The sequence below is a fragment of the Felis catus genome, chromosome A1 (assembly GCF_018350175.1).
Source record: "Felis catus isolate Fca126 chromosome A1, F.catus_Fca126_mat1.0, whole genome shotgun sequence".
NCBI lineage: Eukaryota > Metazoa > Chordata > Mammalia > Carnivora > Felidae > Felis > Felis catus.
In genome coordinates, this window is record NC_058368.1 from 213,951,794 (window position 1) to 213,975,964 (window position 24,171).

At 36.9% G+C, this 24,171-nt stretch overlaps 1 protein-coding gene across 11 annotated transcripts in view; it reads left to right on the top strand.

The window, feature by feature from the left end:
• Nucleotides 1-24,171, top strand: part of DROSHA (drosha ribonuclease III) — a 201,905-nt gene that overhangs the window by 52,083 nt on the left and 125,651 nt on the right. For 10 of the 11 annotated variants that reach the window (XM_045038429.1, XM_045038420.1, XM_045038401.1 and 7 more), the window contains 4 exons: nt 1,999-2,168; nt 9,110-9,234; nt 10,870-10,969; nt 12,392-12,499. In XM_045038429.1, coding sequence (XP_044894364.1) covers nt 1,999-2,168; nt 9,110-9,234; nt 10,870-10,969; nt 12,392-12,499 — 503 coding nt within the window. The remainder of the gene's footprint in view (nt 1-1,998; nt 2,169-9,109; nt 9,235-10,869; nt 10,970-12,391; nt 12,500-24,171) is intronic. The other variant, XM_045038418.1, reaches the window with a different exon arrangement.

Genomic DNA, 24,171 nt, shown 5'->3' on the forward strand with positions numbered 1-24,171 from the left:
GTCCTCATGTGGGTTGATTGTATTTTAGTCACTTCTTGGACTTTTTCTTTCTTTCTTTTTTCTTTTTTGGAGACTCTGTAATTTGATTAAGGGAACTCTGTTTTCAGAATGCTATCTATGAAGATTCCTCTAGGAACTGTTGTGATTAATCATTATTAGCTTACATATGTCTTGAGGACCTGGAGCTTGTGTTTTTGTTTGTTTTTTTCCATGGCTGTGACAGGGCACCACTCATAGTGCCTGGCACATAATGGTAAAAACCCTGCTCCCTTGTGAGAATAGAATGCAGAGCTCTTACTGTGCTCTGGAAAAGCTGTGCAAGATCTGACTTCCCTGCCACCTCTTTGGTACTCTGTTCCTTACTTCACTCCATCCACGGTGGCCTCTTTGCAGTTCCTAGAACACATCGGTCCCGCTTTCCATAGGACTTCTGCTGGTTTTTTTTTTTTTCTATCTGAGACACTCTTCTCCCAGATTGCTGCATGGTGGGTTCCTCTGCTTCTTTCTAGTCTTTGCTCACATGACACCTGTTTGAAGACTCCTTTCCTGACCACCATTTTAAATACAGCCGTAGTGCCTTGCCCATTTTGATTCTGCTTCACGGAAGAATGTTCATCTTGACCTGCTCTGCCATGTAGTTGTTTTTTATGGTCTCTTTCCCTTCTCTGGAATATAAGGGGTTTTAGCTGTGTAGGTCACCATTGTGTCTCCAGGGTCTAGAAGAGTGCCTGCTGCATAATAGGTGCTCAGTAAATACTTATTGCATATAAGCAAGTATTTAGTGAATGAATGCATGCCTACATATATAGTAGCTCTAGAGCAGCAATGCTGTCCAGTTCTATAACAGCATCTGAGATTTAAAAAAAAATACAGATCAAAAAGGAATTTTGATCTTTACTTTCTTCTTTCTCAGATGTGTAATCCTGTCCAGGCTCTTATCTCACAGCAACTTATATAAAGATCTTTTATCCTCTTTCTAGTAACCCAAATTCCTTGGGTACCACTAATCCCTCTAGCACAAATAGGACACTCTCATCTGTGCCCACCCATCCCCATCATCTTGGTCCCCTTGTTTCTCCATGAAGTGTTTGGCCCTATGTTGCAGTTCCTAGGATATCTCCTGACCTGGGGAGGGTGGTCATTGTTCTCCATACCTTCAGACCTCTTGTCCTTCCTTGGGTCGAGATTAGGCAAAGAAAAGGGGTACAAGGTGGTTGCATACATTGGTCAAGAAGTTAAGCCCAAAGAGACGGCAGAAGCATGTGAACACAAAATTAATGGCCACATTATATTAATGTCTTTGGTTCATCAAGTACCAGATTAATTGGTTCTTTCCAAGGTACTTTAATTATGTCCTTTGTTGTTTTTATGCTCTGTACTTGGTAATATATGCTTCTGTAAGCCTCAGAGTACTCGGTATTTTTTCCGTGTACTAACTCCATAATGATCTTCATGATATTAGTACAGGCTTTTTAGTGCTATTCATCACGGCAGGTGCAGCACATTAGCACCAAAAAATTAGACCATAATGCAACAATAGCTTATTGGAAACATCCATAAATACCTCATAAAAGCTTAGAATTTCCTTAAGACAGTAACATCACTTCTAAAGAGCGTTCATCTGTTACCTTAGAAGGAATGATAAAATATTTAAGACATAACATAGTTCTGTATATTATTAACTGTGGCTCTTTATGCTAGGTGGTTTTAAATTTATTTAGGTAGGCACTTTTTTTATATTCATGCCTCACAAATGGAGCCTTTTATCATTTATAATGTTGTTGTTGCCATTTTAGTAAATGAGATGGTTTATGAGCACTGTTCATCAGTGAAACAAATGGCTTTTGTATTATTTGGCACCTGGTTAAACAATGTAAATTCTAAATTACTTTTTTATAAATGTCCTTTTTTCCCCTTATTGTTTTGTTTTTCCTTATTCGGCTGATGATTGGCTGTTAAGTAGCCTTATTTTTCCCTCTCTTTCCACTCCTACTCTAGATGGAGGAAAGGAGGTGCTGTCCATGCACCAGATTCTCCTTTACTTATTACGGTGTAGCAAAGCCCTGGTTCCCGAAGAGGAGATCGCCAATATGCTTCAGTGGGAAGAACTTGAATGGCAGAAATACGCAGAAGAATGCAAAGGCATGATCGTCACCAACCCTGGAACGGTATGTTCTGGTGCTTTCACGTTCTGAGACTGAATTACATGTTCTGAGACTCTTTCCGGGTTTGAATGTTGACAAAAACAGTAACAAAACATTTTAAAAGTTTTAAGTATTCATTCTTGTCCTTTGAATAATTTTCCCTTTTTAAAATTTCATTTTATTTTTTTAATGTTTATTTATTTATTTGGGGGGGGGCAGAGAGAAAGGGAAACAGAACCCTAATCAGGCTCCACATTGTCAGCACAAAGCCCATTGTGGGGCTTGATTCCACAAACCATGAGATCATGACCTGAGCTGAAATCGAGAGTCAGGTACTTAATGACTGAGCCACCCAGGTGCCCCAAGTAATTTTTCTTTTAAATATTTAGTAAAAAAAAAAAAAATTGACAAGGGAGTCGTATTGAGTAGTAAATTTCTCTCTGATTAGTAAATTTTGCCCATTATGGAGAATTTAAAAGTTTTTAGATATGTTCATATCTGATTTTTTTTCTGAGTATAAAAGTAACATACTTCACTATAGAAAATTAAGATAATAGAGAAAACATCCCAGAGAAGACAATAAAAGTTATCCATGGTTCCATTTTCCAGAGATATTACTATTTGCTTTTCTAACCTCTTTAGAGACTTTCATATTGTTTTAAAACAAAATTGGCATCATACAATTAAATATTAATATTCAGATGTTTTTCTTTTCTTCCTCTTCCAGAAACAACCATAAAATTAATTTTTCATAGTCTTAATTTCTTTATGAGTATAATTTGAAAAGGCTCCTAAGTTATTTAATTTACCCCCTATTATTGGACACCTAGGTTGCTTCCAGAGTTTTGCTGTCACAAATAGTGCTGTAGTGAATTTGTATATGCATGTATAAACACATATATACATAAATATGTATGTATCACTGATTATGTGTCCATTTAATGTTTTAGGAAGAAGTCCCATAAATGATATTAGTAGGCTGAAGATATACACATTTTAAAAAGTTTTTATTTATTTATTTTGAGAGAGACAGAGTATGAGCAGGGGAGGGGCAGAGAAAGGGAGAATCTCAAGCACGCTCCGCACTGTTAGTGCAGAGCCCGACAGGGGACTCAAACTCATGAAACTGTGAGATCATGGCCTGAGCTGAAACCAAGAGTTGGATGCTCAACTGACTGAGCTACCCAGGAGCCCCTGAAGATACGCACATTTTTAAGGCTTTTGATACAGTTGTAAATTGCCTTCTAGAAAGGTTCTAAAATTTGTACTTTGACCGGGAGTATATGAGCATGTCCATGTCTTCATATTGGTTATAGTGTACTAGTTTAACAAAAATACTATCAATTTACCCCGGGGAAAAATTATGTAGTTCAGTATTTATTTTGGTTTCTAGCAAAAATTGGTATTTTAAATGTTTCTTGGCCTTTCATGTTTTCTTTTGATAATGACCTATTACTATCTCTTGTCTAATTTTCTTTTGTGATACTTGTCCTTTTTCATTGATCCTTTGTCATACTTATTACCAATATTTCCCATTTCTTTGTTTCTTAATTTTTTTTCTAAAAATTAGCCTCTAATGTTAATTCTTGAAGTAAAAATGAAAATATTAAGAGCAGAAAGTCAAAAGTTAAATAGATTCTCTTATAAAGAAAATGCTGTTTTGTATATTTATATGAATTAAAAGTTTTTTCTCTAAAGTATGTTACTGTAATCATAAAATAATTATATATTGGCTTCTTATCAGGATAAAGTTTTCCAGAAATGGAGAATTAAAATATTTTTATGTAAAGAAACAGAGTAATCTATTTAAACAAAGCTGTTGTTTTTAAAAGGCTGCCAAATTGTTTAATAGCCTTGATTCATAAAAATAAAAACTCTGGATCAACTTTTTCTAGCATGACAGTAACATCTGTACAGACAAAATGTTACTATTTACAAATCAAACATTCCAGCTAATACTGATTGTTTCAAACAAATTTAGACAGTGAAAGTGTTTAATAAAAATATGTTTAAACATAAAACTTGTTTAAAACTTAAAACAATCATACAGTTTTTACAATTACATTGTTAGGCCACATAAATAATTGTTAAAGTAACTCTAAAATCTATTAAGTCATAGCATTATGACAATATAACTGTGAATTTGGTTTTTCTTCTTAAATAGTTGCATGAATTTACATTTCTTCTGCCAGTTTTAAAGTGGGGTCAGAGGATGGGTGGGGGTGACGGTGGTCGGAGACACACCTTTTCATCTTGGTGGGTCTGCCTGAAGAGTCTCATGATCTGTAGTGGACACTTTGGGAACACTTTCACCCTGGGGCTTCCTTCCACAGAATGGCTAACATTTCCTAAAATCCTAGAATCAGTTGGAAAGCTTTTGAAAATGTAAGAATGCCCTGACTGTCCCCACCCATATATATTTCAAGTATGGGGCCCAAGGATCTCTAGTTTAAAAAAAAATCCCGCAGTGCTTTTCTGATTCATCCATTGCTTGTTTTTGAGCCAAAGGCATTGAGGATATTTACTCCATTGCCATGATTATCATTTAGCTCCTTTGTTGAGGGACTACTGTTTGAGCTAGGTGTTAGTGAAGTACATAGATTATATATGTTGTTTGTCTGGGCACAAACTCGTGGCATAGCCATATGAAAGTAGTCTGCGATGAATTGTTGAATCAGTGGACTAGTCAGTCGAAAAGCCAATCAAGAAGGCCTGTAGTTTCAGGCGGGATCCCTGGACCAGGCTGCCAGGGATACTTCATAAAGGCTACAGGGAGGTCTTTAAGGAATCAAGAAATTGTAGAATTTATTGGCATGAATAAATTCATATACTTGGAAGGATAAATGGCCAGTTTTGAAGATAATGAAACCAGATTAATCAGGATGAAAGGTTTATGTTGGGAAGTAATCAGAAATAAATTAAGAAAGATAAGTTTGGGTGCCAGACTTGGTGACATGTTAAAATTAATAAAAATATGTTTAAAGGAGGAAAATATTCTGAAATTCAGTATCATGGAAACATCATTTCATTATATCTTTTGCGAATAGAGCAGAGTAGACATGGCATCACATTTTATCCTCTGCAGTACTTGCTTTGAAAGATTACCCAGTGGTAAGAATATTGGAGACTTTATTAAATTTTTCAAGCCATTATGGTCACATTAAGTACTTTATTGCTGCAGAACTTAAAAGAATTAATCTCCCTCCTGAGGCACTTTGCCTCTGCCAGGGAATACTTTGGTCATTAGCAAGAACTTTTTTTTATTCTTCCTCAAAGCTGGTATGATGGATATTGTAGGGTGTGGCCAAAGTCTAGAACTTATTTCATCTTGCCCCTCTGTAAATTTAGAGATGCTATATATATTTTAAATCACAATTTCTTTGGTTGATGCCATAGCATGGTGTTTAAAATCATGAAAACATGAATAATTCACTAGCATTTTCAGTTGTGCGATTCCTCTTTTAAAACTGTATCCTGCTGCTTAGATATACAAAATCTTGGTAACATTTCTTAGACATAAATAACATGTTGCTACTGATGATGGGCGTTTAAATAATTTCATATTTGGTTACCTGTTTCTAGAAAATCTTCTCCAAGAAGTTTATTAATTTTGAGAGCAGAGTTCAACTTTTCCAAATACTAGTGAACTTTTGACTGTTAAGTGACATTTAAATATTCTTGTAAAACTTAAGTATACATTGTTTTCTAATCAGTGTGTATGAATTTACACAGATGTATTTATTTTGTCACTTACTTGGATTTGTCAGATGGCTGAGTGGGGCTACAATTATGGGTAGGGTAACCAGCTTGTTTTCAGTTGTTGGGGGTTTTCCCAGTTTTACCATTGAAACCCCTCTGTCCTGGTTAAACCAGGCCACCAACCAGACTCTGACTGTGGGCATTGCTGTATGGCAGAATGAATCTTATTGGCCTCCACGTGGATCAACTCTGTGGCATTTGGCTCTAAAGCAGCTGAGTCAAAGAGTTTAGTTTCTAATTAGGGACTGCTGTGAGAGCTGGATCTAAGCAAGGAGGTTATATAATAGCTTTTACCATCTTTTCACAAACTTCACCTTTTAGGATGAAAGAAAGGTATTTCACAAACAGTATGTTGTTAACTGAAGAAGGAACCACCTGTTCACTTCTTCCTGTATTAGAATAAAAAAAATGAGGCTTCTATTAAAATTAAAGAATGTTCTCCATGGACATAATGAGAAGCTTAACCATTTGGTTTTTGTACCACCATATCTTCTATTTTAAAGGTGTAGAATTAAAGGAATACCTAAGATCAGGAGTAAGACAAGGATGCTCACTTTTATTCAACATGTATTGGAAGTCCTACCAGAGCAGTTAGGCAGGAAAAAGAAATAAAAGGCATCCAAATTGTATGGAAGAAGTAAAACTGTCACTATTTGTAGATGATATGACTTTATATATAGAAAACCTCTAAAGGTTCCACCAAAAAACTGTTAGAACTAATAAGTGAATTCAGTGTAGTTGTAGGGTAAAAAAAAATCAACACATAAAAATTTGTTGGATTCTTATTTATTAACAGCAAACTATCAGAAAGAGAACTTAAATTAAGAAAAGAGTCCCATCTATAATTACATCAAAAGAATAAGACACCTAGGAGGAAATTTAAACTAGGAAGTGAAAGGCCTGTCCTCTGAAAACTGTTAAGACGTTGATGAAAGAAATTGAAGACACAAATGAAAAGGTGTTCTGTGCTCATGGATTGGAATTAATATTATTAAAATGTCCATATTGCTCACAGAAATCTGTGGATTCAGTGCAACCCCTATCAAAATTCTAATGGCATTTTTCACAGAAATAGGATAAACAATCCTAAAATTTGTGTGGAACCACAAAAGATTTTGACTAGCCAAAACAGTCTTAAGAAAGAACAGAGCTGGAGGCATCATGTTCCCTGATTTCAAACTATACAACAGGGCTATAGTAATCAAATGGTATGGCATTAGCAAAAAGAAAAATAGACACGTTGATCAGTGGAACAGAATAGAGAGCCTGGGAATAAACTCCTGCATATATGGTAAATTATGACAAAGGAGGCAAGAATATACAATGGGGAAGGAAGTCTCTTCAATAAATGGTGTTGGGAAAACTGGACAGCCACATGTGAAAGAATGAAATTGGACCACTACCTATGCCATATGCAAAAATTAACTCAAAATGGACTGAAGACTTGAATGTAAGATCTAAAGCCATGAAACTTACAGGGGAAAACATAGGTGGAATCTCTTTGGCATTGGTCTGGGCAATGATGTTTTCGTACCGGACTCCAAAAACGCAAAGGCAACAAAGGCAAAAGTAAACAAATGGAACTACATCAAACTGAAAAACTTGTGTTCAGTGAAGGAGATCATCAACAAAATGAAAAGGCCACCTACTGAATGGGAGAAGATATTTGCCAATCAGATATCCAATAAAGGGTTAATATCCAAAATATATAAAGAACTCACACAGTTCAATAACCAAAAAACCCAAATAATTTGATTAAAAATGGACAGAAGATCTGAATAGACATTTTTCTAGAGAAGATACAAATGGCCAACAGGCATATGAAAAGATGCTCAACATCACTAATCATTAGGAAAATGCAAATCAAAATCATGAATTGTCACCTTGTACCTTTCAGAATGGCTATTACCAAAATGACAAGAAATAACAAGTGTTGGTGAGGGTGTGGAGAAAAAGTAACCCTTGTATACTATTGGGAGTGTACATTGGTGCAGTCACTGTGGAGAACAGTATGGAGGTTCCTCAAAAAATTGAAAATATACCACATGACCCATGAGTTCCACTTCTGGGTATTTATTTGAAGGAAACAGAAACACGAATTCAAAAAGATACGAACATTTATGTTCTAGCAGTATTATTTACAGTAGTCAAGATACGGAAAAAATCGAAGTGTTCATCAGTAGATGAATACACACACACACACACAATGGAATAGTGCTCAGCCATAAAAAAGAATAAAATCTTGCCATTTGCAACAACATGGATGGGCCTTGATGGTATTGCCCTAAGTGAAATAAGTCCCAGAAAAAGACAAACATTGTATGATTTCACTTACATGTGAAATCAAAAAACAAAATTAATGGACAAAGCAAAGCCAAACTTAGATACAGAGAACAGATTGGTGGTTGCCAGAGAGGAAGGGGAGTGGGCAAAATGAGTAAAGGGGATCAAGAGGTAAACACTTTCAATTATAAAATATATAAGTCATGGCGATGTAATGTAAAGCATAGTGACTATAAGTCAGTAATACTGTGTTGCATATTTGAAAGTTGCCAAGAAAAGATCTTGAAGGTTCTTATCATAAGAAAAAATTTTGTAGCTTTGTATGGTGACAGTTGCTAACTAGACTTGTGGTGGTCATTTCATGGTGTATAAAATACTGAATTATTATGTCCTATACCTGAAACCACTATAATGATATATATGAATTATACTGCAATTTAAACAAAAGAAAGGAAAAAACAAGGTACATAGAGAACTAATGGAAAAAAATATGGAGAGAGGCATCTGTGTACCCTGAGTAGAAGTAAGCCATTCATTTGATATGTGAAATGAAACAGAATAAGCCAGCACATTTCTTCCCTGTAATGTGGAATATTTCCCCTGTGTCTTTAGAGAGGTTAAGGAAAAGTTATATCTGACTAGGTGTCCTTTTAGAAGTTTAATTTTTAAAGGTTTCTATGTGGACTGCAAAAAAGGACAGACTCATTGTTCATTATGCCAAATGGCATAGACTCATTTACAGGGATGACATTATGGTTTTTATATAGAATAGCTGCTATGATTAAAGTATTTTAAATGACATTTTCCCTTGGGGGATGAGGCTTTCCCAGAAAAAAAACCCGATTAATTTCTTCCTTACTTAGGTTAAAGTCAATACTGAAAGTCTTCTTATGGGAATAAACGGCTTTGATTTTTCTCTCTAGAAACCTAGCTCTGTCCGCATTGATCAACTGGATCGTGAACAGTTCAACCCTGATGTGATTACTTTTCCGATTATCGTCCATTTTGGGATACGCCCTGCACAGTTGAGTTATGCAGGAGATCCACAGTAAGATATTTCTCAGTGTTTGTCATAGCCAATTTCACCTTCTACTAACAGCTGAATTAGCAGAGGAATACCCTTTAGTGGATGCTTTCTTTGTAAAAAAATTAAGACCTGAAATGAGCCATGTTTCCAAATTTAGGTTACCAAATGAAACACGTTTTGGTAGCTCCTGAAGAATTATTTTCTCTATTGATTTGACTGTAGGTAATTATTATTCAATAGGATTATCCTTGGCAGTTTTGGTCAACATGAGTCCTGTATGTTTTTAACCTTAAGGAACTTTTCCTTTATTCATCATTATAATATTTATTGTTATTATTATTATTTACTTTTCCAGTGTACTCTAGAGGAAAGTAACACCATGTTGGTTCCTAGCACTGCCGGATTTATGCAGAGTTCTATTTTGGGAGGCATCTTAATAAGCTCAGGATCCTATGCAAAGTCAAAGGTTGTGTTCTAAGGAGAAGGCATGACTTCTGACTCTTAGAATTGATGTTACTTTCCACGTTTGAGTTTTTCCAAGTCGCTTGTTAGTGTTTTTCTGGGAGAAGCTGAGGATGTGTGGGAATAGAAATAGTACCATTATATTCTTCAGAAGTGTTTGGATTTCCTACCTCGTTAAACAAACGAAAAAATGGTTTCCTGACTTAATTTTTTTTTTTAAGGATTCATAATGGGAGAAAAGGGCATGGGAGATTTTCAATTCATAAATACAATTCTGGCTGATACATTAGAAGAGGCTAAAGGGTTTTGTTCTTTTTTTCCCCCCTTTGGATAAAAGTATGAAGCAGTGAACCAGGCACTGTGTAAGTACTTCTTTCTTTCCTCCATTCTCTAAAAAATTGTTACCAAAAAGGAGAGACCCAGCTAAGGCCAAGAAAGGAGCAGTTTGAATATGACAAAATTCTTTGAAAGTCCCTTCTTGTCAAAAATGTTAGTAGAATGTGATAGGCTGTCGTGGACTCTCCGATGGCAGGACTGTGTGCTGCTAAAGGACCGCATTTCTCTTCATTCCCAGGACGCTTTAACAGGATCCTTTACACTGAGCCAGCTTATCCCATATTTGGCTGCAACAAATAAGCTTATTTTTGTCATGGTAAATACAAATTGGTGCACACCATTCGTCTTTTTCCTTCTCCAGTGGAGAAATGGAGACAGCTGTGTAGCTTGGGTATTGGCATGGATGGGGTTCTCTTTTCTAATATTCTCCAGCTTTTATTTTCAATGTAGGCAGTTCAGAGACCGACAGTATCCTTGTTAAGTAAGGGATCTTTCTTTCAACAACCTCAGAAAGTACATATTTAAATAAAATAGGTAATGATGAGAAATGATACATATTTCTGTTGGTTTTTATGTTTCTTTGGAATTCTTTCCAGAGAGATTCAGGCATATAGTGACACCTCATTTTCAACACAGACTTATAATAATGAACTTAATTACTAGGTTCCAGATGACTCTTGGTCATCCTGCCCCACTGCCCCCAAATCATATCCTTCCTTAGAATGAAGGTTTGTTACCATTAAGGATCTCCAAAAGAATGTAATTTATGATTCAGCAGGCCTATTAAAACAACTGGTTTTATTGCACTTCAGATTCTCGTTCTCCTTGTCTGAGATGTCTGTCTGTCCTTTTCCTTAGGTACCAGAAACTGTGGAAGAGTTATGTGAAACTTCGCCACCTCCTAGCAAATAGTCCCAAAGTTAAACAAACTGACAAACAGAAGCTGGCACAAAGGGAGGTTGGTATCAAATCCTGTTCTGTGATAAATGATGATGTGCTTCAGATTTATTTCAAGATTATTGCATTACACCATTCTTCTAGAATAAGGTGGAAAAACACTTAAAAATATCATTCTTTTTCCTCACATTGGTATATAGATTGATTTTCTTTTCCATCTTTCAGTGTCTAAGCATTTTCCCCCTAAAAAGGCCAGTTTCTTCATGGATTCCTACGATTGGGAATAAATGTATCTTTTAGAAATTTTCCAAATTTTAAAACTTGCTAGGTCAGTTTTTTATCATTAATTAGACTGCATACAGTACAACGTGGGTCTTACTCAGGTTTCTTCATCTTAAGGTTGTAAAAGATTATCTTCCATATGTCTGTCAGTTTAGTAGGGTGAACTTCTAAGGTTTTATATCCCAAATTCCATATTTTTTTACTAATGGGTAGTATTATCCCTGTATTCCAGGATTATTTATGTTTTAATTCTTAATTCATAATTTTAAGAATAAGTGGATTCAATGTCAACATAGATTTTATCTCATTGAAGTTTTATTCTGCTTTGGTAGTATAAGAGAACCAGACTTTGAAGATGGGAAAAGCGTTTGAATTCTGGTCTTGTCCACTTCCTGTGATTTGAGCCAGACATCCTCATTAAAAAGGAGGGAAACAAGGCTAAGAGAGGCTGACTCAAATTTCTCTCTGTTGGTGGACCCAGGGAAATAGGTGCTTGTGTGGACTTCTGAAATACTCCATTGAACTTTCCCCCCAATGGTATTTGGTCTGTGGTAGGCACTTAATGGTGGGAGTGGTGCAGTAGTTGTTGTTATGAGTTCCTGTGAGATTCTTATTGAGTAAGCATACAAATATAAAATTATTTTTTTATAATTAGTTTTTTGAAGGGAGGTAAAAGGGAAGAGTCTTGCAAAGTCTTGATTATGTCTTGCAAAAGTTTTGAATCATTGTCTTTTTAAAATAAAATGTACCCCTGCAAGAGTTTTTGTAAGGGTGTTGCAAATTAGAAGCAACTTTTAGAATTAGGTGGGTTGCAGGTTAATTTACTGATTGTCTTTCTTAGGTGTAAATGCTTGACATAAGGCTTGATAGAAATATAATTTTTACATGATGATTTTAAGTCCCAAACATCACATTTTGTTTATCAGTACAAGGTCATTTTTTACTTGAACTCACCAGAATAGTCGATTTGGTTTAGATTTTTTTTCTTAGGTAGTTACCAGGAAAGACCGACTTACACCCAAGGCTTTGAGGATCCTAGCCTTCATTTCAAATAAAATATTGTAATTTGGCATAAAGAGGTTTGAATACCTGAATATAAGGGTGATATTCAGTGAATCCAGCTTATAGTGTAATGCTTGATGTTTGGCTTAATATTACCTTACAACTGTCAGGTTACTTATTGTAATGAGTTCTTTTCTAGGAAGCGCTCCAAAAAATACGACAGAAGAATACAATGAGGCGAGAAGTAACAGTGGAGCTGAGTAGTCAAGGATTTTGGAAAACTGGCATCCGTTCTGATGTCTGTCAGGTGATGACGCCTCTGAGAACACAATTATACCTATATATCTCTTTTTTTAAAAGGCATCTGCCACTGAAGTTTTCCTAATTTCCATGAATTTCCGTAGAACGTACTGTCTTCTAGCTAAATGGAACACCAACCATAAATTGTTTTCTATTGTTTGGGTTTTGTTTTTGTGTCCATTTTCATGTTGTCTTGTTCAGTTTTGTGTGTGTGTGTGCACGTGTATGTGTGTGCCACTGCGTGTGTACACGTGTGCATGTGCGCAGTGGTGGGCAGTTACTTGGTAGTACTAAATTCTGTCTCTGCATGTTGAGTGAAGGCAAGTCTGTTCTTGAAATGCCCCCGCCTGTTCGCAGCACCTGTGTGGGTGCTTCTGAAAAGAGCTCCAGCAGCTCTACAGGCAGACTCCTGAAGGTGGTGTGTACAAACTTTCCAGACGGATGACGCAAACTTATACTTTAGAGAATTGAAGGCATTAATGAACAGAATCAGTGTAAATTTCATATTTGAGCCAAATGATAATAGTTTTTGATGGGTGAACTAATAGAAGAACATGTCAGCTATATATGACTGTCTCACTAGTAACTATTTTTGTTTTCCCTATGAGTGGAATTTATACCAGATTAGAGATTCCTAAAACCGAGCATATTCCTGGGCTCTTCACTTGATTCTTTTGTTATGATTGGTACTGGTTATGCTCCATGGGAATTACAGTAGCAGAAATGAGTACACAGGCAGGGATCAAGTAATGTAGTTCACTGTGTTCAGGCTTTTGGAAGAATACTTACAGGCTTCCACTTAATTCTGTTTTGATGGTAGTATATATTGTAATCAGTTCAAGCAGTCTTAGGAATTTATTTCATCATAATGAGGTTTATTTTTTCCTTAAGTCGGTGTTGGCATTTAATTATTATATTGAACAGTGGGATTTAATCTTATCATTAAATGTATTGCTGTGTAATTCATTTATGTTGTGATGTCTGGAGCTACATATTTTTGTGTTAAGATTAATTGCTATTGATGCAGTGTTACTAAATAGTTTGAGAATAGTTACCAACAGTGGCAACCACCTATATCTACCAAGTCTTCAGTTACTTTGTTAACTGACCAATTTTTTTTTTTTTTTGCCATAAGTACTTTCAGGAGTGAGTATCTCTGTTGATTCTTTCTTAAAGCCACTCGAAGCCATGATACCCAGGTTTTCAGTTTCTCCCAAACCAACATAACGTCATCCTAAGGTAGACATTATAAGAACAGTATGCGGAATGTTCAACAATCTGTTCAAAATCTGGTGCTTTCAGTGATAAGTCAGAATTGATAGAGACATCATAAAATTGTGGAACATTAAGACTGGAAGGAACCTTAGAGATCTTTCAGTTCAGTGGGTTTTAAACTTTGTGTGTGTGTGGTTTTTTTTTTTTTTTTTTTTTTTTTTTTGACAAAACCCTATGGAACCCTAATTTGTAAAAAGATAGAAAATAACTAAGGGGTGGTGGGAGTGGAGGGAGTATCCTGTTGTATTGATTTCCACCCTTGTAGCAGGCCCTAAGGCAGTTTTGTTCCACTGGACACAATTTTGTTTAAAGTATTGAGCCCTTGGGGCACCTGGGTGACTAAGTCAGTTAAGCATCCATTCTTGATCTGATCTTGATTGGCTTGGGTCATGATCTCACTCGTTGTGAGATTGAGCCCCACCTCGGCTCTGTGCTGGGCAGTTGGCTCCATGCTGGGCAGTTGGCTCCATGCTGGGCTTGGAGCCTGCTTAAGATTCTCTCCATCTCCTTCTGCCTCTCTCCCCATCCTCAAAATAAATAAATAAATAAATACATAAGTGTATAAATAAATAAATACAAAATTAAATTAAGATAAAATAAAACAAAGAGCCCCTTTCCCCCCTTTCTTTCGGTGAAATGTGTGCATATGGGTGCTAAATAATCTTTTCCACTGCAGTTCTGTGTTCTTCAGCTGTGTCACAGATTTCTTATTCTGGCTTGTCAGCTAGATTAGAAGTAGCTGGAGGACTAGGTTATCATCTCTTTATGTATTATATTTAACCTTCTGTCTGGAGATTGGCAGGCAAAAGCACTCAGTTAATTCCTTTTACTAACTGGTCAGAGAAATTGGACCCTGATTAAAACTCCTGCCAAGGTGAGTACTCCTTGATCTAATAATAGTCCTTTGCTCTGAAGGACTCCCACTCTCCCAAAGACAACTGCCATCTGTTTAGAAGCCATGCTTCCAGTCTCCAATCCTATTTTTTACAAGTAATGTTGGCTTTATTTAGTTTCTTATCCTAGAATAAATGTTTCTTTTTGTGTGTGTTCCTGAAATCAGATGGCAGGTGGCATGTAATAATGCAGTTTAAAACATTCAAACTAAAGGCGTTTAGTATGTTTGGTAATGAAGAATAAGAATCTGAGAAAGAGCAGTTAAATGAAATTATACACTGAATACTTTGAGTAATCCTGAAGCCTGTGAATAGGTAGACTCATACCTAATTTTTTTTTTAACTTATTTATTTATTTTGAGACAGAGAGCACACAAGCAGAAGAGGGGCAGAGAGAGTGGGAGAGAAAGAGAATCCCCAGCAGGCCCCTCCCTGACAGTGCAGAGCCTGATGCAGGGCTTGGACCCACGAACCACAAGATCATGACCTGAGCCGAAACCCAAGTCAGATGCTTAACTGACTGAGCCAGCCAGGCGCCCCTCACACTTAATTTTAAGGGAAAAAAAACCACTTCTCTAAAATTCTCAGGGGTTGGGCAGGGGAAGGATTCTCTATTTGGTAACACATTGATGTAGAACCCACTGTTCATAAGTGATAGTTGCTACTAGGTTGCTGGCAAAAGCCTTTTGATGTTATCTTGCTGCCTCTGAGATGAAACTGTTGTCACACATCTGAGGTGGAGAAACTTAAGTACCAGCCCTTTATTCTAGATGTATAACCTCCCACCAGAGAAGTTACAGGGTTGTTACGAGGTTAGAAAATTCTATCTGATGCTCCAACCAATGTGAGGAGGAATGGGAAGCTAGGTGTGGGCCTGTAACCTATAATTACATGTGAACTGAATGCAGACTTGAGACTGTGTTTAGAGACAAACTATTGAAAGATTTATTCTGTGTTGCTGTTTATTAGAGTGAATTCTAGGTAACATGGGAGGAAAAAAAGCAAGAATTAAAACCTGAAACCAAGGCTGAAAAATTCAACAGTAGGACTCAGAAAAGGAAGAAAGGCAGCATGTTGCTACAGGATCTGTATTTTAAGAGTGGGGTTCTGCCCACTGAGGTTGAATTGGTATCGTATAGAAGTAGGTGCCTGTACCCTCTGCTTTGGTAAGGAGGTAGATGGTCCATGGGAATCAATAAACTGGACCATAAGAATGGAGAATGGATAAATGTGACAAACAGAGACATCAAAAAAGAAGCAAGGAATCTGCCACCATTATGGTTATATAGCCCATATAAGGCTTATCCCAAACTGGGGAGATGAACTCATTGAGAAAACTAAGGAGGCACAGGTGCATGGAGAATTGCTGTTGGTGCTAGGGAGACAAGCTGAGTTGTGGTGGTTGGTCCTTGTACTGGGTAGATCCAGGGCTATATTTGGATGCATTAATAGCTGTGCTGTCTTCCCATAGTAACTCTGGAATGGAATGGAGGGCTGCCTTGCTGGATCACAATAACTGATACTCTCGCTTCATGATTTATCAAGGGGACTGAACAGTGTAAAGAAATATCTCTAGGGATTAAGAGTTTTGGACAACACATTGAAGGAATCATTTTCTAAGTTTGAACTTGGGAGAGAAAATGGAGATTTATACCTCTGAGAGACATATGGCTTCACAGTTACTGATAACAAATTTTTGGACAATGAGAGGTACTTATTTTTTTATTTTATTTTTTTGAACTGGAGATGTCGTGCTTCTTGTAATGGAAGAAAAGGAGATTTTGCTTTGATGGCTGACTGGCCTGATAGAGAACTGTTAAAATTACATTTTTATTATACAAATGTCAGACATATAAAAGGTCAGGGAGAAAAGTGTAATGAACTCTATGTAGTCCTCACACGGCCTCAGTGGTTAGCAGCAGCATTTCTGTAATATCAAATACCAGCCAGTGTTCATGTTTTCCTGTCTGTTAGATCTGTGTCAGTCTGCTTGAATTGGGATTCAAACAAGATTCATACATTGTGATGAGTTGATGTATTTTAAGTCTCTTTACCCTAAGTTCTCATTCCATTTTCCCTTTGTTTTCCTTGCAAATTTTTGTTGTTGAAGAAACTCAAAGTTCATGTTCAGTAATGGAAGTGTTCCTGCGGTCTGATCTGATCTGAATTTTGCTGATTGTAACTTTATGGTATCATTTAACATGTGCTTCTCTCCCTTGTATATCCTATACATTGTTATAAACTGCTGTCTAATACAATACTACTGGCTACACATGGGTTTATAAACTTAAATTAATTAGAATTAAATGAAACTAGGGGTGCCTGGATATCTGTTAAGGGTCTGACTTAGACTCAGGTCATGATCTCACAGTTTGTGAATTCGAGCCCCATGTTGGGCTCTGTGCTGACAGCTCAGAGCCAGGAGCCTGCTTTGGATTCTGTGTCTCCCTCTCTTTGTGCCCCTCCCCCACTTGTGCTCTGTCTCTCAAAAATAAATAAATGTGAAAATATTTTTTTTAGAATTAAATGAAATTAAAAATTCAGTTCTTAGTTGTCCTAGCCACAGTTCCAGCCCTTATTAGACACATCTTGCTATTGCCTGTTATAACAGCAGAGATGCAGAATATTTTCATTATCATAGGACGTTCTGTTGAATGGCACTGATCACTTGTAAGTGTATTTTTTTGCGCAACCTACTCTTAAGTGGTAGTGTGGTGTCTCTCTCCCTGTCTCTTTTTATTGTAAGTGGATTATTTAAGGGTGCCTGGGTGGCTCAGTCAGTTAAGCATCCATCTGACTTCGACTCAGGTCATGATCTCATGGTTCTTGAGTTCGAGCCCTGCGTTGAGCTCTGTGCTGACCGCTGACACCTGGAGCCTGGAGCCTGCTCTGGATTCTGTGTCTCCCTCTCTCTCTGCCCCTCCCCCTCTCACACTCTGTCTCTTTCTCTCTCACAAATAAATAAACATTAAAAAAAAATTGTAAGTGGATTATCCAAACATTTAATAGTTCTTTTAGAGAGTAAATTCTGTTCATAGAAATCTGACTTAATCAGACCATTTTTCTTTTCTTTTTTTTTTTTCAACGTTTATTTATTTTTGGGACAGAGAGAGACAGAGCATGAACGGGGGAGGGGCAGAGAGAGAGGGAGACACAGAATCGGAAACAGGCTCCAGGCTCTGGGCCATCAGCCCAGAGCCCGATGCGGGGCTTGAACTCATGGACCACGAGATCGTGACCTGGCTGAAGTCGGACGCTTAACCGACTGCGCCACCCAGGCGCCCCAATCAGACCATTTTTCAGTTGAAGAAATAAGTCTTTGAATTGGAATATATTTCTCCCCAGTCGTATACCTTATTTTAAAAATTGAAGTATAGTTGACATAAAATTAAATTAGTTTCACGTATACAACATAGTGATTCAGCAACTGTATACATGATGAAATACCACAGCAAGTGTATTACAGTATTATTGACAATATTCCCTATGGTATGCTTTTTACCTCTGTGACTTATTTGTTTTATAACTGGAAGTTTGTAACTCTTAATCCCCTTTACCTATTTCGTCCATTTTCCCAATCCCCTCCTGTTGGCAATCTCCAGTTTGTTTTCTATATTTATGAGTCTTTCTCTCTTTTGTTATTGTTTGTTCATTTGTTTTGTTTTTTAGATTCTACATGTAAGTAAATCATAAGGTTTTTTGCCTTTCTCTGTCTGGCTTATTTCACTTAGCATAATACCTTCTGGGTCCATCCATGGTCTCTCTTTTGTGTGTAGCATTTTTAGTCACTAATGAATTATGACCTAGACCCAATAATTCACTAAGAGCTTCCAAAGTGATATTTTAATTCTGTCTTTTTGCATTTATTCGTTAGAATACTTTAAAAAAGAATCTTTCCCTCATCAAGTATTTGATATTCATGCCAAAAAAAGTACTCATTTTTCTTTAATACACTAATAATAGTCCCAGGATAACAATATTAATGGCACCGATTATGGGAAGCAGTTGTTTGGGGGTATTCCTTTTTATCTGTGATTATCTACAGATATGACACAAGGCATACACACACATTACTGTGGTTTGGTCATTTGTGCTTATATCACAAACTGGGTACACAGATTCATTTATTTCATTTGACTTTTGATTTAAAGTGTTTCTTTTAGAAAGTATTGCTTTGTAAATCTGTAAAATATTTTCCATGTTTCCAAACTCAGGTTTATAAAGCCAAGTCTGTTTTAAAAAAAATCTAATTTGTATCTCTTTCCTCTACTCCTTTCTTGCCACTCTGCACCCCTAAGAGTAGCCATCTTTTAGAAATGGTTTAATTTTTTCCTTTAATATAAGAAAACACAGACACACGTGCGCGCACATGCACGCATACATTCTTTGTATGTTTGGCCTCCCCGCTGTCAAACTGTTTTTTGTTATGTGGTCCCTGTGAGCTCCATTTTCGTTGTTTGTTTGTTTGTTTGTTTTTTCTTTTTTTTCTTTTTTTCTTTTTACATCTCTGTGTATTCGGGAAGGTTCATAATTCTGTATGAATGGTTATCTTTTTATTAACACCTTTGTAGTCTAATGAAACTTCTCCCTCCCCTCCTATGTGTGTCCCATTGCGCATTATTGAAAATAAATGATTATTATTTTTTGTGCTTCTCTCTCTCATCCAGCACCTAATTTGAAGTGATTATCCTTTTTTTAAAAATGTTTATTTATTTTTCAGAGAGGGAGAGAGTGAGCACGAGCAGGGGAGGGGCAGAGAGAGAGGGAGACAGAATCCAAAGCAGTCTCTAGGCTCTGAGCTGTCAGCCCAGAGCCCAACATGGGGCTTGAACTCATAAGCTGAGAACATGACCTGAGCTGAAGTCAAATGCCCAGTTGAGCCACTCTGGTGCCCCTCAAGTGATTATCCTTTTGCTGCAAGTTAGTATTTATGAGACACACAGCAGCCTCATCCCTACTCTTCATGGACTTCACGTTCTCCCCTCATTTTCTGATAGTGGTAGTAATCTGTTAGAGTATTAGGCATTTTCTATAATGTTGACTCACTTATTGATTATCTGTAGTTAAAAATATATTTGAAGGTAATTGCTAGTTTATATGGCAGTGTCTATCCCCCTTGTTTTGATTGTCTGAGCTCCTTTCTGGCAGATTCCTTAAGAAGGGCTTATTGAAACAATTATCCTTAAGGTCCTGCATGTTCCTAACCCTTGTCTTTAAATATAAAGGCCACTTAAACTGGATTTAAAGTTTGTGAGTTATGGTTTCTTTTTTTAACATCTTAAATATGTTCTCTTTGTTATCTGGCATAAAGCTCTGTTGTCAAAAGTGTGATAATATGAATTTTATAAGTGACTTGGCCCTTTTGTCTCAGTGCCTAAAGGATTTTTTTTCCTTTAAAAACTAATAATAGCCATACTAGAATATGTCTCAGCTTTTTTGGTTAATTTTTTCAGATATGCTGTGTACCCTTCAGTATATACTTTCAAGATGTCTTTTATCTCAAATGTTTTCTTGAATTACACATTTCATTATTCTGTCCTGTTGTATTGATTTTCTTTAAGGATTCATGTTATATGCACTTTGTACCTTCTTTGTTTATCTTCTGTATCTATCATTTTCTTCTGAATCCTTCACTTCTTTTTGATTTATTTCTCTAAAATTTTGCCTTTTTCCATCTTTTATTTCTCAAAGGCACTATCCATTGGTTAATTTGCTGTTCATTCTCTTTAGTCTGTATTCTTAAAATGATTTTTTCCTTTTGTGTCTTTTCTCTGAGGTTTGTCACTTTTTTTCAAATCTTCCTTTTCTCCAGTCATTTCATTTCCGAATTAATGTAAATGTAATACTTATTTGTAGGGTTTTTTTTAATTGCTTCCTTTGTTTTCTTAATTTTGTTTATCTTATTTTGAAATGTTAGGTTACAGCTTTCATCTGTTTTGTTGGCATGTTTTTCTGGCTTTATTTTTTAATTATCTGAGGAATCTTATTCTATTCTTTCCATTTTCTGATGGGGTATGATCATGATTTTCTATTGCTCTTCAAGTTAAATAATGTTAGATAAGTAAGTGAAATATTTTCTCGTACTTTTAGGAGGGAGGTAGAAGTCAGATTAACTTTTCACGGTTAAAGAGCCCCTCCTGCTGCTTGTGCAAAGTGGTAAAAGACATGGCTTCATAATATCTGAGACCTGCCCTCTGCTTTCCTCCCCTACTTTTATCTGGACTTTCTCTTTCTTTTGCCCTTTATTCTTCCTCTCTTGCTTAAATGTGGCTTTTACTCTCCGTACTTGCTTCACCATGGGACTTTATCCTCGAAGGGAACTTCAGTTTTTAATTTTGAGTATTTATAGGGCCTTAGCTTCTCTGGCAGCATTACACTGTCCTCTTGTACTCACCCAGTAGATTGGAATCTGCAGAGCCCTCTCCAGTTTTGGTCACAGTTTTATTTTTTTTATTTTTAAAAAATGTTTATTTTTGAGAGAGATGGAGACAGAGTGTAAGCAGGGGAGGAGCAGAGAGCGAGGAAGACACAGAATTCCAAGCAGGCTCTGGGCTGTGAGCTGTCAGCACAGAGCCTGATGTGGGGCTTGAACCCACAGACCATGAGATCTTGACCTGAGCTGAAGTCATGAATGCTTAACCAACTGAACCCCCCAGGTGCCCCACAAAGATTGATAATATAAAAAAGGGCACCTAGGTGGGTCAGTCGGTTGAATATCCAACTCTTGCTTTTGCCCTGGGTCATGATCCCAGGGTTGTGAGATTGAGCCCCACGTCAGGCTCTGTGCTGAGTGTGGAGCCTGCTTAAGATTCTTTCTCTTTCTCCCTCTGCCCCTTTCCCCTGCTCATGCTTGCTCACTCCCTCTAAAATAAATAAAATGAAAAAAAACAAAAAAAAAAACAACTGAGCTAGAGATTTTAACAGTCTTATACATAATGTTGAGACTTTGTTGTCTAGGTTACAAGATGGGCATGGGTCATATATAGCTTTTAGTGATATTCACAAGAAACACTCTTATCTGTAAAGATAAACTAGTATTGTTTGGAGCAAGTTTAGAGGAAGTAGTGAAAGGAATCAGCTGTTTGACATGAGTAAAGGTTAAAGGAAATAAGACTTAGGTTAGTGAAGAAAAGATGTGGAGACATTACCATTAAATGTTTTTTTTGTTTTTTGGGTTTTTTTTTTGTCCCCAGGGGTATAACTAGGTTTCAAGGGATAAACCTCCAAGAGATAGATTTAGATTAAATGTTGATAATAACTTTCTAATCACCAGAGTACTCTAAAGAGGGTGTTCTTTCCTTTTTAAAGAATTTTTTATTAGAGTGCCTTGGTGGCTCAGTCGGTTGAGCCACTGACTCTTGATATTGGCTCTGGTCATGATCTTATGGTTGTGAGACCAAGCCCCGCTTTGGGCTCTGTGCCAACAGCTTGGAACCTGCTTCGGATTCTCTCCCTCTCTCTCTACCCCTCCCCTGCTCTTCCATTGCTCTCTCTCTCTCTCTCTCTCTCTCTCTCAAAATAAATATTTAAAAAATTATTTTTTATTGTTTTTAATTTTTTTTAAGTTTATTTGTTTATTTTGAGAGAGAGAGAGAGAGAGAGAGCACAAGCAGGGGAGGGGCATAGAGAGAGGGAGGGAGAGGGAGAGGGAGAGAGAGAGCGAGAGAGAGAGAGAGAAAGAGAAATTCAGGCAGGCTCTGTGCCATCAGCACAGAGCCCAATGCGGGACTTGAATTCATGAACCGTGAGATCATGACCTGAGTCAAGGTGGAGAGTCGAATGCTCATCTGACTGAGCCACCCAAGTCCAGCCCGACCCAGCATTTTCTTTATTAAGTATAGTTGACATACAATGTTATGTTAGTTTTAGCTGCACAACATGGTGATTGAACAGTTCTATATATTACATAGTGCTCACTGTGATAAGTGTAGTCATGATCTGTCATCATACGTTATTACAACATTATTGACTGTATTCCCAATACTGTACTTTTCATCTCTGTGACTTAACGTATTTATAACTGAAAGTTTATACCTTTTAATCTTTCACCCATCCACCACCCCCTTTCCCTCTGGCAACCACCAGGGTGTTCTCTGTACTAATTTCATTTGTTCGTTTTGTTTTTGTTTGTTTGTTTGTTTTGTTTTTTTTAGATTCCATATAGAAGTGAGATCATATGGTATTTGTCTTTCTCTGACTGATTTATTTCAGTTAGCATAATACCCTGAAGAGGGTGTTATTTTCTTGACAGGGGATGATCTCTTACTGGAGGTATTAAAAAAATAATTCATCAGTTTGAGTTCATACTTAAAGAAGATAGTTGCACTGTGTAGTCTTCATGACCCTTCTACCTTGAGTTTTTAGCATCAGCTCCCTTGAGCTTTCTGCAATTTAAATGCCTGGAAAGTGATACCAGACATTGGTCACAATTTTGTTTCCCTATTAACAATGTTCTTTAATGCAGCACTTATCAGAACAACATGGAGGAAATGCCAGTACTTCTGATCATGATGGCATATCTCTGGGAAGCCCTTGAGGGCAGAGAGTGTGTATCTTTTTTCTCTTCCACAACCCTAGTAAGCCTTGCACATGGAGGTGCTCAATATGTATTTATTGAATTGAAATGGAAAAAAGGACTTCCTGTTGATTGGAGTTCCTAATTGGGAGCATTGATCTTTACTTGTAAGTTAATATTACAGGAGACTGATTTCTGCATTTTCAAGCAAATCCATTTTCATGTATTTTTAAACAATGCCATCTGAAAATACTTCAAAGAGTAAAATGATATAAAGCGTATGTCAGTCATTCTGTGGGCTGTGCCCATCTTCTAGGTTCTGATGAATAAGATGAATAAGAATGACTCCTTTCTCTCAAGTTCTAGGGAAATATTATTAAGAAAAAGAGAAGGCTATGCCTTTTATGAAATTATTTCCAATAAGGCATCTTTAGCCAAATGAGAAGTGATTGAAACCAAAGTAAAAGTTCCATGTCCTCAGGTGACTTACCTGTATTGGTGGTTTTATAAAAGTCATCCTCAGATTATTAGATCATTAAGTATTAAACCTGGAATGGCCCTTTGAGATCATCTGGCTGAGAAGTTCTTACCTGGAGGATAGTGATAGGCTTTTAGGGGTCTGTGAACCCATTAAAATTGCATACCTTTTTTTTACGTGTTTATGCACATAGGCATTTTTCTGGGGAAACAGTCATTTTCCTTAGATTCTCAAAAAAGTCTTGACCTTGACAGAGTTTCAGAATTTATAAGTCCTAATCTATTCTCTTGGAATTAAAGGCAGGAGGCCCAGAAATTCTGATGACTTGCTGAGATTACCCTGCTGTATCCTGTTGAAGCCGGGCTACTCCTACCTGAGTGAGGCTGAGAGGCCTTGTGCTGAGCATTTTTTTGTATTTGCTCATTTCATCCTTTTAACCACCCTCCCCCCTCCACCCCCGCAAAAAAAAAAAAAGTAGCTATACTGATTATTCCCATTCGGTAGGTGAGAAAACTGAG